The following is a 16,992-nucleotide window of genomic DNA, read 5'->3' as shown; positions in this document are numbered from 1 at the left end:
GCTGGTGCCTCGATCATCCATATAGTGACACTGATTGGCTTTAGTATACCAGTTCTAACCATTTGCTTCGTGGAAGGCAATATCTGTTAAAGCTTCATTGATATGAAGGATTGGGAAGGGAAAGAGCAGAGAGGTAGCTTTGCATTTTGAGACAATGTAATTTCCAAGTTCCATTGCTGTACTGGAGTTTGTGAGAGCTGATGATGTCCTGTCTTCCCAACCCTGTGTTCAGTAATGTCACACAGGTAGCTTGAAAAGGGCCCCATTGAGTGTGTTTATACTGTGGAAATCAGCAGACACTATGAATTAGGGCTTATTGCTTCCACTACTTAGAAGCTCTCACATCTGAGAAGACACACAAATATTCAAGATACAGGAGGATAAATCAAGTGGAGGAAAGATTTAAAAGTGTTTCCATTTTAAATGTTAGAAGGCTATTTCCCAACCCATTCCTTTAATTGCATTAGGCCATGTAATTCAGCCTGGAAAACAGAAAATAGGGAGGAAATTCTAGGAAAAGAGGGTCTTTGACCCACTTTATGGCAGGGAACTGGAGAGATGCAAGGGATACAGGGTGTGTGTGTGTGGTGTTTGCTTCCTCTTTTCCCAGGTACTAGGCTTGAGTGTCTACATTGCATCAGTTGAGACTGTTCCATCTGGTTAATTAAAATGTCAGGGACAAGTGGAACCTTTTCATTATTGGAGATAATGTTATAGACACTGTGGTTTATGTAAATACAGGGCTGCAGCCTGCATGGACGACACCCAGCTGAGGACCTTGTGTAAAATAGCCCTTTGATTTCATTCCTAACTCTCCCAACAGTATCTTTTTCCTCTCTTCCACCCCATGGTTTTGACTTCTGAAAACCTCCCAGAGTATCTGGATCCAGCCCAAAGGGTGTCCCAGGCTCCAGAGGTATTAGTTTTCTTTCCCTCTAAATGAAAATGCCCTTCACAGGTAGGTTCTGCTCTCAGCCAGATGTGGCTTTAGTTATGTGATTTAAGTGATTCACAGCCTAGCTGGGATGACCCATGGATGAACCATTCAGAGGGACACATGCAATTGAGGGAAACTGGTTCTTCCAGGCCCATATCGGATCAGTTTAAAGTTTAGCAGATTCATCCAAGCAGGGGCCTTTATGCTGCTGTTTTTGTGTGAGCAGATCCACCGGGGACTCTGGGGCAGAAGTTAAGCCCATCACTCTGGGAGTTTCTGCATCATCGGTAAGAACACAGCCATGTTTGAAGTAAGAAATGTGAGCTGGCCAGTGATACTAGAGTTCTGTGTCAGAGTCAGCCATGAACCGCTCTTGGGGTGCTCAATATGAGTGATAAACTGGGCCCACCCTAGCTGGGTGTGCTGGGAGGGGTGGTCATGACCCACAGGCAGTTCAGCTTTGCCGCTGGCTGGGTATATGGCCTTGATCAAGTCATTTCATCTCTCTGAACATACGTTCATTCAAGTGGCATTTAAGAAACTACCATCTGAGGTTCACTTTTGGGAAAATGTCAGAGTATGTTCTCACCTACTTGGATTTTTAATGTGATTTTCTGTAATGTTTGGTAAGAAATCAAAACATTTGGAAACCACTGAGTTTTCCAGGTTGCCCTTTTCTGGATCTATAGACATAAGTGATCAGGATGGAATTATAGATGATTCCCACATTCTGGTATGTTATTGCAGTTTATTATGGCAATAATTTTATTTATTCAGTCTCAAAAAAGAATCTCCCTTTAGCCATTTGATGGTAAAATAATCCAGCTGCCAGTGCGGGGGACACAGGTTCAGTCTTTGGGTCAGAAAGACACCCTGAAGGAGGAACTGGCAGCCCACTCCAGTATTCTTACCTGGAAAATCCCGTGGACAGAGGGGCCTGGAGGGCTACAGTCCATGGGGTCGCAAAGAGTTGACACGACCAAGTGAGTATAACCACCTGGCGAATATATACTTCATGTTTTTAGCAGCTTAGGATGCTGAGTTCCTTACAGACTTTGGAAAAAAAGTTCTTGGAGGACTTTGGCTGCTTTAGAATATTATAGAAACCTCATCATATTATTAACTTACTTATTTTTAAAGTTAAAATGGATGGATGGGAGGGATAAATATATAGTCGCTCCTGTCTTAACATGCCACAGACACTCTCTCACTAACCTCCACATGCCAATGAATGAGGACTGGCTTGGGGTTCCATCAGTCAGGGGGTTTTGACTTTTTTTTTTAAACTCTGCTGTTATCTTGTGTATTGGGTGCAGAAGACCACAACTGTGCTTACCATGAACTTCTTGAAAACACAGGTTCATAAGCCTCATGACGTAGAAAGAGAAATAGCACAATAGCTTTAGCATCTGAAAGGGAGAGATCATTTTAGCCCATTGAGAGACAGAGAGGAAAAATGATGGGCCCCACAGCTGATCAGAGGTCAAGCTGGGACGCAGACCCGCATTCGGAGTCCAGCCTAGTTTGCTGCCCTGCTGTGGTGAGGCAGGCAGACCTGGACAGTTGCTCAGGAGGACCCGGTGCCATGGTTCTCCCCATGGGGCCAGTTTCAGGATGGTCCTGAGCCGCATAGTAAGTAAAGCACAGAGTTCCAAAAATTAAATGACAGGCTTGCCTATGAAACATTACTCGCACCGGGACTTTTGAGAGGTGGAGAAGAGAGGCTCAGTTCGGGAGATTGTATGGGATACAGAAATGAGCACCGTCTGGCCTGGGGCCAGTGTGAAGGGCCCCTGTCCCAAGGGGTCTCCTCAGCAGCCCGGGCTCGGCGGCTCTGCTGGACACTGCCGATCCCCTGCCTCGCCATGGTTGAGCCTGCCCCAGCCTCACCACCAAGTCCAAGCTGAAGCCAACAGGAGCCCTGGCTCTGACCCCTGTCTGTGCAATGCCAGGCCTAGGGAGGAGGTGTGAACTATGCAGGCTCGGGGCTGCAGGGTCCCTCAAGGGATCTCAGTGCAGGCCAAGGAGGCTGCAGGAGGCTTCCAGTCTGCTAGAAGATGGTGTATGCGCCCTGAGTTTTCAGGAAACCCCGAGGGCTGTCAGGCCCGGAAGGGTAGGATGCTTGCCTGCTCTGAGGCTGCTGTGTTGTCTGAGACCAGAGGGGCCTGGAGGCAGTTAGTTCTGGATGTCTGTCTGCTGGACTCTGCCTTATCACCGCCTCTTCTATCCCTCCCCATTCATTACCCTCTTCTAGTAAACCCTCAAAATGCCCTCAACCAAATGACCAGTTGGAGAATTCAACTCTATGGGATCAAAATTTTGTAGACATTTTAAAATTTTGCATTATTTCCTTCCACTTTGAACACTCACCCACTTGACATTCAGGAGGAGGAAAGAGAAGTGCTGCATTTTCAGGAGGCAGTAGCAAGTGGTAGTGAGTGTTACCTCTGTATAAGGTGGCTCCTGATATCTCAGGGAGGGAAGGATTTTGGGAGGACTTGGCCTTGTGGAGTTAGGTCCAGCCCATGTGCCTAGACCTCATACTTTTCGGTGGACAGAGCCCGTTTCCTGTGTATGTTGGCATCACCAGAGAGAAGAGAACTTAACCAGTCCCACCCGCTTCACCTGGTAGCCTCTCTGCTGGCTCAGACAGTAAAGAATCTGCCTGCAATGCAGGAGACTCGGGTTCAATCCCTGGGTCAGGAAGATTCCCTGGAGAAGGGCATTGCAACCCTCTCCAGTATTCTTGCCTGGAGAATCCCATGGACAGAGGAGCCTGGCAGGATACGGTCCATGGGGTCACAAAGAGTCGGACACAACTGAGCGACTAAACTCATTTCACCCACTTCACAAGCTTAGGGTACAACTGCTTTCAGTATTCAAATGAAATTAAGATGAGCTTAAGTATCTTCCGTGCTGTGATCAGGGTCTTTATCTCACCTGAGTCCTTGTCCCTTGATAACCTCAGGGAACTAATGTGAGGGGTCGCTGCTGGTTACTCTTGTCTCTGGTCCTGCTCCTCAGACTTGGATGTCATCTGTCCCCTGGAGACCTTGTCAAGCAGGTTCTGGTCAGCAGGACGGGGCCTGAGGGTGATACTGATGCTCAAGTCCAAGGACACAGTTCAGGGTGCAAGGGTCACGGGTTCCCGGTGCTTTGCAGGTGGTGGTGTATGTGAAAATGTGTGGCACACTGGGAAAGCTGCTTTGGCTGCCTCTAGCCTGGGGACCTCGGGGCTCAGGGATTCAACTTCCCAGCTCACTTCTCACCCATTGGAGGCACAGAGTGGGTCAAGATGCACTAAGTTAGGAGGACAGAGAATAACCCCAGTCGAGCCATACACCTGGGTGTGGGTATGTCTCATTCTCTCCGACTGTTTTTGCAGGTGCCCCCATGGTGTGATTGAAAACAGGCCACTCTCGGGGCCCAGAAGTGCCTGTGCTCCCCCAGAACGCTGTTTTGATCCAGCTATGTTCTTGCTGGGTGCAGAGCCGGGAGAGGAAAGCTGTCTCCCTGTTGTTGTAGTCAGCTGCGGTCGCCACAGACCCCATCGGCCTAGAGTCCCAAGATGCAGTTTCTTAGATACCCGGCTGTTTCAGGGTGTGTGCACATCTGAAGGGGTGTGTTGCTGTGTGCCCAGAACATGCACAGGTATATACACGCATACATGTGCACACACACATGGGCACTCGCATACAGAGCCGTGTCCCCTGAGTTACACCCCTTGTGCCAAAAGAGCCGAATCAAAGAGTTCTTGCTTCAGCCGCCTACTGTGCCCTCGGCTGCCCTCTCACACAACCAGACTTCTGTTCTCTATGGTGTGCCCTCTCTGGGGCCCCTGGGATTCTGTTTTGGTCATCTGTCTTCATCTGTGCCCTCCTTGGGTCTGTCAGAGATATTCCAAACATTTTCAAATAAGGTAGAACCTAAAAAAAAAAAGATGAGATCTCAGGACCTGCCTTTCCAGGGGGCCTCTTTCTGTGGACCATGGTGGCAAAAGACTAACTCAGATCGGTGGCCCATTGTGCCCTTTGCTCAAAGCCCCATGTGTATGTTCATGGAACTGAAAGGAGCTCTCAAATGGCCTTCCCAGAACAAAGCTAGTCTGTGTTGATGTCTCCTCACTGTAAATAGAACACTTTGCAACTTATAATCGGCAGTTAGTTTTATTAAAACAGTCACTAAAATATGCAGTTGGCACTCTCTCTCTTAGGAGGCACCCACTCACCACCCACCAGGAACTGACCCCGGGAATGTTTGCTGTCTTCACGCCCTGAACGTGGTTTGGCTGAAGCACTCTCCTTTCTCTCCAGGTCCATATTCAAGCCTTTCATCTTTGTCGATGATGTAAAACTAGTCCCCAAAGCACAGTCTCCCTGTTTTGGGGACGATGACCCAGCCAAAAAGGAGCCTCGGTTCCAGGAGAAGCCAGACCGCCGGCACGAGCTGTACAAGGCACACGAGTGGGCCCGTGCCGTCCTGGAGAGTGACGAGGTGAGCCTGGCTGGGGGCCCTGGAGCGGGTGAGGTCACCGGGAAGGAGACCAGAAAGCGGATAACAAGCTCATCATTCTCCTCCTCTCCAGCTAGTCTGCTTCCAGAAACCCAGGCTCCCAAAGCCCTCGCTAGAATGCTGGTGGTAATTGTTCCAGCCAGCCTCTCAAAACCCAGTGAAAGCAAGCCTCCACTTTTGATGTTATTCAAAATGCAGTGGCCTAAGAATATCCCTCTTTTACTTACTGTCCACCTGGGAATAACAAAAATGTGCAGTACTAGTCGGGAGAACTGGTTTTCTGCAGTCAGAAACTCTTTGTATATTTTTGGAGGTAAAAAGTTGTATTATGGCAGCACTTTAAAGATGGAATCATAGTTTGTTTTGTTTTTTTTTTTTTAAGTGATTCTTCAAAAAAATCCCTGGAGATGGTTGGTGGTGATGGTTGCATCAGTGTGAATGTATTTATGCCACTGAACTGTATGCTTAAAAATGGTTAAAATGGTAAATTTTAAATTTTGTATATTTTTTCTTGTAAAAGGTTTTTAAATTAATTGTCAGTTTTAAAACAGTTATTCTTCAAAGTGCAACCCTCCCTCCTCCACCCAAAACTTTGGTTACTAAAGTTACATTATTTCAAACAAGAGAAATATTCAATATATGCCCATAGCTGCTGTTAGTGATAGGCTTTCAAGTAAACTCCAAGCCTATATATTTTTTAAACAATTTTGGCTGTGCTGGTTCTTCATCGCACTTTTCTCTCTAGTTGTGGAATGTGGACTCTAGAGTACAGGCTCAGTTGTTGTGGCACACAACATGTTGCCCCATGACATGTGGGATCTTAGTTCCCTGACCAGGGATTGAACCTGCGTCCCCTGCATTGGGAGGGGGATTCTCAACCACTGGACCACCAGGGAAGTCCCTCCAGGCTTCTATTCGCTGACAGAGAAGGAAGGAACATAGTTGTTAGATGCTTATCTGCTTCCCAAGCATTTATTTAACAACTTGTAAAATTCCATTTTGTCTTGAAAAGAGGGACATCTTATAGGGAATTGGTGCACACATTTTGCATGGACTGGGTAAGCTTATTCTCTTCCATCTGGTATAGTGGACTTTCTAAAAAGGCTATAAAGAAGGACAATATCAACAGTAAATCCAAGTGAGTTCAGAAATCATCTCCGAGAAGAGTAGTCTCACTGTTTCTAGAACTTGCTCTTCTGTGCCCCAGAAATGACCGTCTGACATGTAAAAGTCACACAGTTCCTTGATATTTGTCCTACCTGCCAGATGTGTCCCCGGAACCAAAATGCTGCCCCTGCACTGCGTGGAGCTCTGTCCAGGGCTGCCTGCCCTGCTTTCTGATGGTGCATGTTTTAGGTGGATGACAGTTAACCTGAGTAGGGGGAAAATGTCACTCCCTGATGCACTGTTTTCTGGTTATTTGGCAAATGAAGGCAGGGGTAGGAAGGCCCGAGTGTTCTGAGGCATCCTACACAAAATTTCCAAGAGATGAGATAGATGAGGCTGGGTGGACTTTGAAATTGAAAATGACCATTGGGTTGAGTTAAGGCAGCACTGGGAGATGGTGGATGAATGGTGACATCTGTTTCTCTATTCTTGGACTAACTGGACAAACGAAAGCTTCTCACTGTCATCCACTGTGAATGAGTGACTCTCATTTAGAAGGAGAGATGTCACCCCTTCAGAAGAAAAAGTAAATTGGGGATAGGCATGCCATTCATGGATCCATTTGTTCATTCAAAAGTCATTGTTGATAGTGCCTCTTCTGTCCCACGGAGGAATGTAGAGATCCACCTAGTTCTTACTCCCTGGGTGATTGTGGTCTAACGGGGGACACAGGCGAGTAGACAGACCATCACAAGACAGGAAGAGAACAGCCATGGCAGAAGGAAAGGCATTGGATGGGGGGAGCCCAGAGGAAGGGCATTCTGAAGGTGGGCACGAGCTGACCAGGTGTTGGCAGGGAGCAGGGTGGCCTGTGCAATGGCGAGGAGGAGTATCAGGGGTTGGAGGAAGGCAGCTAATTCAGTCTGGCTGCAAAGAAAGGAGATGCAGGAGGCAAGGCAGGAGGTGACAAGCAGGAGCCAGGGGACCGCACAGGGCCTTTTCCACTGTCCGTCAGGAGTCTGGATTGCATCCTGAATGCAGTGGGAGCTCTGTAAGTATTCCAGGCGGAGCAGTGACATCGTCACGCTGGGACTTTAGAAGCACCCGTGGCCGTCCCGCACTGAATGGAGTGGGGTGGGCCCTCGGGGGGCTTTCAGCATCCTCTGCAGTGGCCCCCACTCTTTTCGTCCTTCTCAGGAGCAAGGTCAGAAGCTGAGGAAGACAATGCTGGAACTAGAGAAGCAAGGCCTGGAAGCCATGGAGGAAATCCTGACCAGCAGTGACCCCCTGGACCCCGCTGAAGTGGGGGATCTCTTCTATGACTGTGTGGACACGGAGATTAAGTTCTTTAAGTGAAGTAAGCGTTCCCTTTCCCCTTCTTATTTAAAACTTCCCACCTTACTAAATTACCAGCAAAACAAACCACTCTCCTGTCCGAGTAAAATGAGAAAGTTCAGATGCGTCAAAGTCACACTGTCCCCTTGTGTTCTGCCTTGAACCTCACAACGCCGCCCCCTTCTTCTGCAGCGTAGATCCCCTCCTTCTGCAGTGTATAATGTGTATCCCCTTGCCTGTTGTCCGATCGTATGACTGTGGATTTTAAGCTGCTATTATTGTATTTCAGTGACAATGGACACATTAGCCTTTTCATGGGAGGACTAGAGTCCATCAAAGCCGTCCATCAAAGACAGGCTCCTTGGCGCCGAGTTTGCGGGAAAGGCAAAATCTCTTGGTCTTACTCTTTGAGTAGCGGTTTCTTTCAGGTTAACAAAAGGCGTTTGTCTGGCCCTGAGCTCTTCTATGTGTGTGCCGGAGGGAGGCTTCCACTGAGTGCAGGCCAGTAACGCAGAATGCCCCCAGCTGTGTCTTCTGAGATGCAAAACAAGTGGGCAAAACAAGTGGGAAGGAATGAAGGGGGCTCCGCTGGCTCCAGGCACAGCTCCATCCGGATTCTCTTGATCCGAAAGAACCTGTGCACGGTGGTTGTGTGTGGTGGATCCACACAGACGGCTTCCACCTGCTGTGTGAGCTGGAACCTGCCCCACCCCGCCCCCACCCCCGTAGGGATTCCGGGCGGCTGCAAGTAACACTCCTAATCCGGGCGTGGCTGCTCACCCGTCGCGCAGATGCGCTTGTGTCTTGAAATGATTCTGGGCCTGGTTACTGCCATCTAGTTTAGAATTAATTAAATGGCCCTGTGGCAGAGTTCCACCCCACAAAGCTGCAAATTTCTCAGCTAATGAGGGAAGGAAAAGGAGAAACTTTTGGCTGTTTAGATTCTAGTTAAAGTAGCTGGAATCTGAGCAGCCACCCCATTATCTCAGCAGAGACTTTAATTAAACTGATTTGTTTCCCATGTTGTGGGCGCATGAAGGATCTAACTTACCAGCAGAGCTCAGGAGAGCATGCGAAGAAGACCAGATGGGCTCAGCACAGGAAGACAGAGGGCAGGAAGGCGACAGATGGATGGAGAAGCATTTCGCTCTAGGGGACAGTGCCACCCCCGCCCTTCCTGCCCAACCCTGTCACAGCCCACAAAGCTGTGGAGAAAGCACCTGGCTTGCCCTGATCTTTCCCTTTGTTCTTCGCACCCCACATGGCCAGGTAGCCACTTTCAGGCTAGTAGCTGAAGTGGGCAGGTGGTGGTGGTGGCAGGGTCTTACCTCCAGCTATTGAAACTCTCAACCACTCTTGACATGGACAGAGGCAGCGATGAGGAGGAGAGGTGTGCATGTTAATATAGCAATGGGTGGGAGGGCTTCGGCTTCATGTCTCCAGCCTGACCTGTACCGTCTGGGCCCAGTCACCTTCACTGGTGATAGGTATTTGCAAATGGAAATAATATGAGTGCTAGGAGTCAGAAATGACTTCCAGTTAGACTCCTTTTCCAGCTGCAATGTATCATATGCCATGAGAGCTGGAGAGGAATTGGGCCCCAGACACAGACGTAGACACAGGGTCACAGGTGTTACTGGAACAAATCTTTTTTTCTACTAGCTCCCCTCTAAGAGTATAGGCATAAGAGCACTGTGAGTTTTTTGCCCAGAAGTTTTGAAAATTCTGTATATAAAATCACTGTGAGTGATGAGACATGGGAGCAATATTTGAGCTGAAAAAATTAACAGTGACTGTTCCCAGCAGCTTGTGGTTGCTGAATTTTGTCCGGGTTTGGCCTGAGCTTTCAGTGAGAGCTTAGGGTCTCCTCTTAGGTGGCATGGCCATTCTGAGAGTGTCTACAGCTGCTGAGTGGGAAGGGCAAGCCTTGAGGATGACACAGGCACCTCATCCCCTCCCAAGTCCACCTGCTGAGTGGTTCTTTAGAGCAAGATAATGCAAAAAGCCACTACAGAATTCTACCACGTGGTCTCTCCTTCCCCTGTCATAGAAACAGTTCCTCAGACCTGGCATGTCTGAGATACCCAAGGTGATTAGGGGTTTGAGCAAAAGAAGTCTAGTGAGAATAAATTACCCAGAGGCCCAGCTTTCATTATTATGGGCCAAGCAAAGGTCACGGACTACCCAGCCAGCCTTATGCCATTACCCAGCCACTGTGCAGTGGGAAACAACAATGACCAATTCTGTTAAGGACATTGACCTTAGCCCAGCAACCCAGAAAAAGGCCAACCACAGCTAGAGGTCTGTGGGTTAACACTATTATCACAATTGTGATGCCACTGTCTTACCACTAGAGGGCGGGGCAGCCCTTTCGTGGCAGAAGTTAAAGAGGCTGGGATGCTTTTATTAGACCTGTACAGAAGTGTACAGTTAAAGCTTGAATAATAGCAGTGGAGAGGTTCTTTGTGCATTGGGATGCGTGGGGAAAGACAAGAAGAGAGCAAAGAATCTGCTGATGTGGATGTTCACTTCTAGCAACAGTAACAGTTTGAAATATGCAGTTGGATTTTGAGGACACTTGCTGGGGAGGAATGTTTGTTTTTAAATGCTCCTAACAGACTCTGTTTTTGAAAAATGCTTATCATTACGTGGATAATTTCTTGACCAGGGATTGATTTTCTAAAGGCAGTGTGGGGAAAATGAATATATGCAAGGTAAACTATGAAAATTAATGTTTAGAGGTCAGTGTGTAAATAGCTTCCTAAAATACCATTTGTGTATCCATTACAATCTGGGGGACGGGAGGGGACTGTGCACGCCTTGTGCAGGAGGAAGACGTGGCCTTGAAGGACAGACTCTCTCCCCTGTTCTCACGCCCCGTAACCACACATAAGCTAGTTAGTCTTGGCAGTAGATGGGATTTACCACTCACTCTGAGGAGGAGCAGAAGCTCCAGTAAAAGTAAATTAGCACAGCAGAAGTAGTACTCTTTCATCCTTGGAGATGGTTTGGAATTTTAGGTAGAATAAGGACATACTTGAAATTACGGTGATTCTTTAGTGCCCAGTAACATAAGACAGTGTTATTATTAGAAAGAGTCATTCTTATAAGCTAACAGAGCAAGTCTGTGCCTATTAGATATTAGCAGTGAAGTTCCTTCACTTTTGGATGGATTTATTAGGTGTAAAAAATAATTATCAATGAGGCAAACTCTGCTCACCGCTGTCCTCCCAGGTTGGTCCGGTTGTTACAAAGTTCTGCCCAGCCCAGCAGGAAAGCCAGATGGGGCCAGTGTATCTGTTGAGAAACCACGGACTGCGTTCTTGACTGAGGGGTAGTCCAGGCGTTTCTGGGGAAGGTCTTCAGCTGAGCTTCCCCAGGAGGGAGGGGAGGGGCCGGGGGAGGGCCGGGCGGCGGGTCTCGCAGCCCAGCACCGCCTGTGCTTCCCTGTAGTCGTGGCCTTTCATTGCACACGGTCTTAAGTCCCAGCTCCTCTCCTGTGGTTTGTGTCAAACGTGCTTTATCTGATTGAATCCAAACATCCCAAGATGTCATATGCGGATTTCTCGTGGGGATGAATATGTATATGTTTGCGGTCCTGTTGTGAGAAGTTAAATGTGCGAGCTGAAAAGCGCTAGGGGCAGGGAATAAAAAAAAAGGAGAACCTTTCTGTTTCCTGCAGTGGGAACTGACTGTGTCGTCTTAATAGCCTTTTGTACAAATATCTACCAACCAGATAACTTTCCCATCCAGTGCTTGCCCTTGGAACTGTCTCTAAATACATCAAACATACAATAAAAAAGTACTGAGATTAATGTCCCTTGGCCTCTTCTATCTTGTGTTTCATTAATAAATGCGAGCATTGGCCATAACATAGAAAATGTATGAAAGGGGATATATTTTATGACTGAAATCTTTGGAAAACTCAATCAGTTAAGCGTTTTCTTCATTTATCCATTGTGTGGATAAATTCACTCTTTAAAATAAACACAAAACTATGACATACTACCTCACACCCGTCAGGATGGTTATCAAGAAAACAGAAAATTGCTTTTGGTAAGGATGTGGAGAAATTGTAACCCTCTGCACTGTTGATGGGGACATAAAATGGTAGAGCTGATATGGAAAACAATATGGAGATTTCTCAAAAAATTAAAAAGAATTAAGCCATATAAGCCAACAATTTTATTTTTGAGTATATACTCAAAAGAATTGAAGGTGGAATATCTCAAAGAGACTTTTTTTATTCCCATATTCATACTAGCATTAGTCATAATAACCAGAAGGTGGAAGCAAGCCAAGTATCCATCAGTGAATGAATAAATGATACGTATAGCCAAGCAATGGGATATTCAGCCTTATAAAGGAAGGAAACTCTTGACACATGCTACAACATAGATGGGCCTCAAGGACATTATGCTAAATGAAAGAAACCACTCTCAAAAAAAGTCAAAAATTATTTGATTCCAGTTTTATGAATTACCAAGAGTAGTCAATCTCATAGAGCCTGAAAGTAGAATGGTGGTTGCCAGGTGCTGGAGGGCTGGGAAGGGAAATGGGGGGTCTTTGTTTAAGGGGTATTAAGTTTTGCAAGATGATAAAAGAGTTCTGGAGACTGGTCACACAACACAGTGAATTTGTTTAACACAACTGAACTGTACACTTAAAAATTACTAAAATGGTAAATTTTATGTTAATGGGTATTTTACCAAATTAAAAAAATCAGCAATGGCTGGTGCCATCTATGCCAAGCATCTTTATTTTAAAGCCGTAGAAACTCCATTAGGGGAAAGGATGCCACTTAAGAAAGAAACCAGCTCTTCCCACTCTTGTGACCTAGAAATGCCAGGTTACTTCGATGATTCTGTCTCCATGTGACAGGGAAATGCAACCGAATGTCTTGTTCTTGAAAACAGGACTTAGTCACTGGCAACCAATGACCTATGTCAAGGTTAGAGTAAATGACGACCCCGTTTATATGACAAGGAACTGCTGACTCTATTTTTATTCTCAGCTCTTTTTCCATCAACATAAACTCCTGCAAAGTTCCAGGGTAACAGAGTGTGTATTAGTTTGCTAGGGCTGCCATAATAAAGGACCACAAACTGGGTGGCTATTTATTATCTCACAGTCTGGAGGCTAGAAGTCCAAGATCAAGATGTTGGCAGAGTTGGTTCCTTCTGAGGGTTGTGAGGGAGAACCTGTCCACTCTTCTTCCCTACCTTCTGGTGGTTTGCTGGCAATCTTCAGCATTTCTTGACTTGTAGAAGCATCACCCTAATCTCTGACTTCATACAGCATCCTTACTGTGTATATGTCTGTGTCCAAATTTCTCCTTTTATAAGGATATCAGTCATACTGGATTAAAGGTCCACCGTACTTCAGTAGGACCTCATCTGAACTTATATCTGCAACAACTCTATTCCTAAGTAAGGTTACTTTCTGAGGTATGGAGTTAGGAGTTGAACATGGGACATTTTGGAGGATGCAATTCAGTTTGTAACAGGATTGTGAAGGATGTCAGGCCCCCCGGGGGCATGGTCTGAGAACCTGTAACTTGCTTCTGGAGTCCACAGCCCTTCCCATTAAGTTGCTCCCCTTCCCCTTCTAGGCACCACCTCTTCTACCCAGACTCCATGGTTGCCTGGAACTATGGCCACTTCATCTACCTCCACAGTCAATGGTTAAAGTTCATCATCCATTTTGTCAGTTATCTTGGGCCATTGCTTTTCTTCTCCACTCAGATGGGCCCTTTTGGTCATGTGAGCTTATCTGTGCCTCTACTAATAAAGACAGCAGATAAAACAAGTCAGGTCCTTAACTAATTCAGATGTAAAGTGTGTAGCAGCTAACTTTGAAATTAGTTTCTAGATGAGATTTATTTCAGGAGCATCTATGAACTGTAATTACTGCTGTCTCCTTGTTATCCAGCAACAGAGCCAGGGATCTGAGCAGCTCAGTGAACATCTGAATGGAATGCCTGAGACACAACCAGCGTGAGCTGAGTGTGAGACTGAAAGTGTAATAGGCAAACTGCTTGTACCCTGCAGTGTGTGTGTGTGTGTGTGTGTGTGTGTGTGTGTGTGTCTGTGCAAACTGATACCTGAGTCTGTTGTGACCTGAGGGTTAAAGGCTTGCCCAGGTGTTACGTTACTCCATCTTCACCGCTACACACTTAAGGACATGTTTATGCCCCTATATTACAGATGAGGAAACTGAGGCATAGACTAGTTAAACTTGTTACTTCCTAAACTTGTAAGATGCAGAATCAAGATTCAGATCCATATTTTCCCTGAAGCCAACATACCTATCAGGTAAACCTTATTTCCCCTGTACCAGGTTCCAAAGAGGGCACCTGAAGACACTATAATGGAGACGGCGATGAGACTGCTCCACACAGATTTTTTAAGGCATTTGCTAAGCTGAGGGGGTGGTGCTAAGTACACTTCAAGTTGAAAGCTGCTCCATTTCAACACAAGTTAGCAGAATTTGTAAGCATGTTTGATATTAATAGAAGTGAATAAGGATCGTGTTATCTACTTGTTACAAAATACATTTGAATTTTTCCCTTGCTTGGTTTCCTCAAATACCTATTTAATTAGCTACAAAAGTCAGGAAGACATTCTGTAGTTTAGTTTAGCTGTAGTTTAGCTCCAAAGAGAAAGGCCCCATTTCTAACAAAGAATGTTACAGCAAGTGCTGGGTCCTGTGTCAGTATCCTGTCTGAGCCCTTCTAATCCTTAAAGATGGTTGGCTTAGATTGGTGCTGGCGACCTTCAATTGGCTTTAACAAGTAAACAACTGGAAGCATTCCCATTTATTAAAGTTTATTAATAAAAGAAATGAATCTGCAGAGGGAAGATCAATAAATATAAAATACATGGGAAACACTCGGAGGGTCACAGACCACAGCGCTGGGGAGATTACTCGAGGATGGGAGGGGCACTCTGTTTGAGTTTGTGGTCCAGAGGTGAAGTATTTGTCCTGCCGCAAGAGTTCAGAGGGCAGGAATTCAGTACTGGGTCTGGAGGAGAGATGTGATGCTAGATTCCTGAGATTTTCCCCTAATTGCAATTTTTGGTTTCTGCACGTTTCTTCCCTCTGACCTTGAATAGTTTTATTTTGAATTTCTATCCCAGTGGTACAGAACATCAGTGTATAAACACCTCATCGGGGCAGGCAGTCTACTCCGAAGGTGGAACGGTTTTTGTCTAGCGCCTTCTTAATCATGATTGTTAAAGAACCCTTGTAATTATTTTGTACAACTGGGAGAGAGGTGGAGTGGATAGTGTTATATAAAAAAAGTTCTGACCTTTTGGAAACCTTGCAGAACCAATAAGACAGATCAGCTATACGTACAGCTGATGACCTGCAAAAGCTTCTTTTTCATTGATTTAGCTGTTACAGTTTGGCGTGATTTATTCCCCAGGAAAGGGAACTTGACATTGCTCAGTGGCTTCTGTTTGGAATGAGAAAGTACGCAATGATGGTGGACACCACGTCAGGGTCAGTCTCCATTCCAGACAGGAGGTGGTGGATGCGGTCACATGTTTGCCAAAACCCTACTAACGGTCTGCCTTCTGCGCATGGCATGTTCTGGGCATTACATCCTCAAGGTGTGAGGGCATGAGTGGGCTGTTTCAAAGGAAACATTTTTCACTGTTTTCTTTCCACCTCTCCTGGATTTCCTTTAATCTGCAGCTATTTTGAGCACAGATGAGGGGTCAGTTTGCTTCTATTTTTCTCTCCTTCCTCAGTCACAGCTTTCTCTCCAAGGATGAGGTCAGGCAGCAAGCAAAACACACTTTCATTCCCTTGCCAGCCCCAGAAAAAGGGCATGAGAGGAGCGGCCACAGGTCACAGCCAGTCCTGACCCATCCATATTCAGGGCTAGCTGAACTCATACACTTCTCCCCTCTAGAGGGGTGCCACCACAGGGACTGGGGGACTCTCAGACCAGCTCAGAAGGGCGCTAAGGTTTGCCTGATGGGTGGATCCAGGTTCCCTAAGGGTGGGCGGGGGACACTTGATATTTGAGGCAGGTATTTCAGAATATGTTTTAGTCTATACTTTTTCATGTCATGCTTTCCATGATAAACCCTGCACTCAGGGGAGGAAAAAGAAAAGCTCTCTGAGACAGAATTAATGATGACTTATGCAGGTTTCTAATTTGCAGGGAACATACTGAAATCTCCTTCAGCTCACCTCACCCCGGCTGCCAGGATGAGGGCTCAGAGGGACAGGAAGGACCATTGCAGAAACATGCGCACGAGGGGCAGTGTAAACAGTGAGAGCGTTGGCTACTTGCGGGACTGTTCAGTTACACAAGGGGCCCTGTGGTCAGCCTTGGAGGGACTGAGGCCACTCTTGCTTTTGATCTGTGTTATATTTACATGAGGCAGCAAAAGAATCTTTGTACTGCAGGACGGGAGCGGGACGTGGTGTCTCGTCCACTGGGGGCCATGTGGCGGCATCTGTGTGAGGGACACGCTACTCTCAGGGAGCCACGTCGTTCATAAGGCATTACCTGGTTTGATTTTGCAGTTTGTGTGATGAGACTAGAAAAATCATGCCAATAAGAAGCCATTGTGGATACTATGACTTTGGGAAGCTAAGGAATCTTCTAAAAACTGTTCCGAGCCTAGGGAGGGCCAGCCTGCAGACATATTTACAGTCATGGAATGGACACTATGCGGTGGGACAAGGCTGTCACTTGTGCCAAGGTGCACTTTAAGAAATGGAGAAATAATGTCTGTGTGTTTTAAATTATTCAAATAGTCAACTATAATACTGATTTAAAGCCTGTGCAAAACACGTATTTACAATAAATAAACGCTCCATTCAGAGCCCGTGTGTCAGCTGAACTACGACTTGAGAGTGGTGAGGCCTGAGGTCCTCCTGGGGATGCCCACCCTGCCATGTGGACCTCCAGATGGCCCACGGGACGCTGGCTTCATCCGTCTTCTCACCGGAGCGTCTTAAGGGCTAACTGTGGAAACACAACAGTGTTATCAGGTGGGGTCAAAGGTCAACGAACTATCCCCAGGGCTCGCTATCCCTCATGCCTGCAAAGTTGCCAGGGTCTGATGGCTCCATCATGT

The 16,992-nt window shown here is 46.5% G+C and overlaps 2 protein-coding genes across 5 annotated transcripts in view; one reads left to right on the top strand and one right to left on the bottom strand.

Annotated features, from left to right (window-relative positions):
- Positions 1–11,710, top strand: part of SCRN1 (secernin 1) — a 64,138-nt gene extending 52,428 nt beyond the window's left edge. For all 3 annotated transcript variants that reach the window (XM_070467970.1, XM_020892481.2, XM_020892482.2), the window contains exons 7-8: positions 5,251–5,431; positions 7,754–11,710. In XM_070467970.1, the coding sequence (XP_070324071.1) occupies positions 5,251–5,431; positions 7,754–7,912 (340 nt within the window). In that variant the 3' untranslated portion in view covers positions 7,913–11,710. The remainder of the gene's footprint in view (positions 1–5,250; positions 5,432–7,753) is intronic.
- A 2,991-nt stretch (positions 11,711–14,701) lies between these two features.
- WIPF3 (WAS/WASL interacting protein family member 3) overlaps positions 14,702–16,992 on the bottom strand; it is an 82,713-nt gene continuing 80,422 nt past the window's right edge. For both annotated transcript variants that reach the window (XM_070467939.1, XM_070467947.1), the window contains exon 9: positions 14,702–16,880. In XM_070467939.1, coding sequence (XP_070324040.1) covers positions 16,857–16,880 — 24 coding nt within the window. In that variant the 3' untranslated portion in view covers positions 14,702–16,856. The remainder of the gene's footprint in view (positions 16,881–16,992) is intronic.

This window comes from Odocoileus virginianus, chromosome 1 (assembly GCF_023699985.2).
Source record: "Odocoileus virginianus isolate 20LAN1187 ecotype Illinois chromosome 1, Ovbor_1.2, whole genome shotgun sequence".
Classification (NCBI taxonomy): Eukaryota; Metazoa; Chordata; class Mammalia; order Artiodactyla; family Cervidae; genus Odocoileus; species Odocoileus virginianus.
Note: the sequence above shows the minus strand (reverse complement) of the source record. Positions and strands in the feature narration are given on the sequence as shown.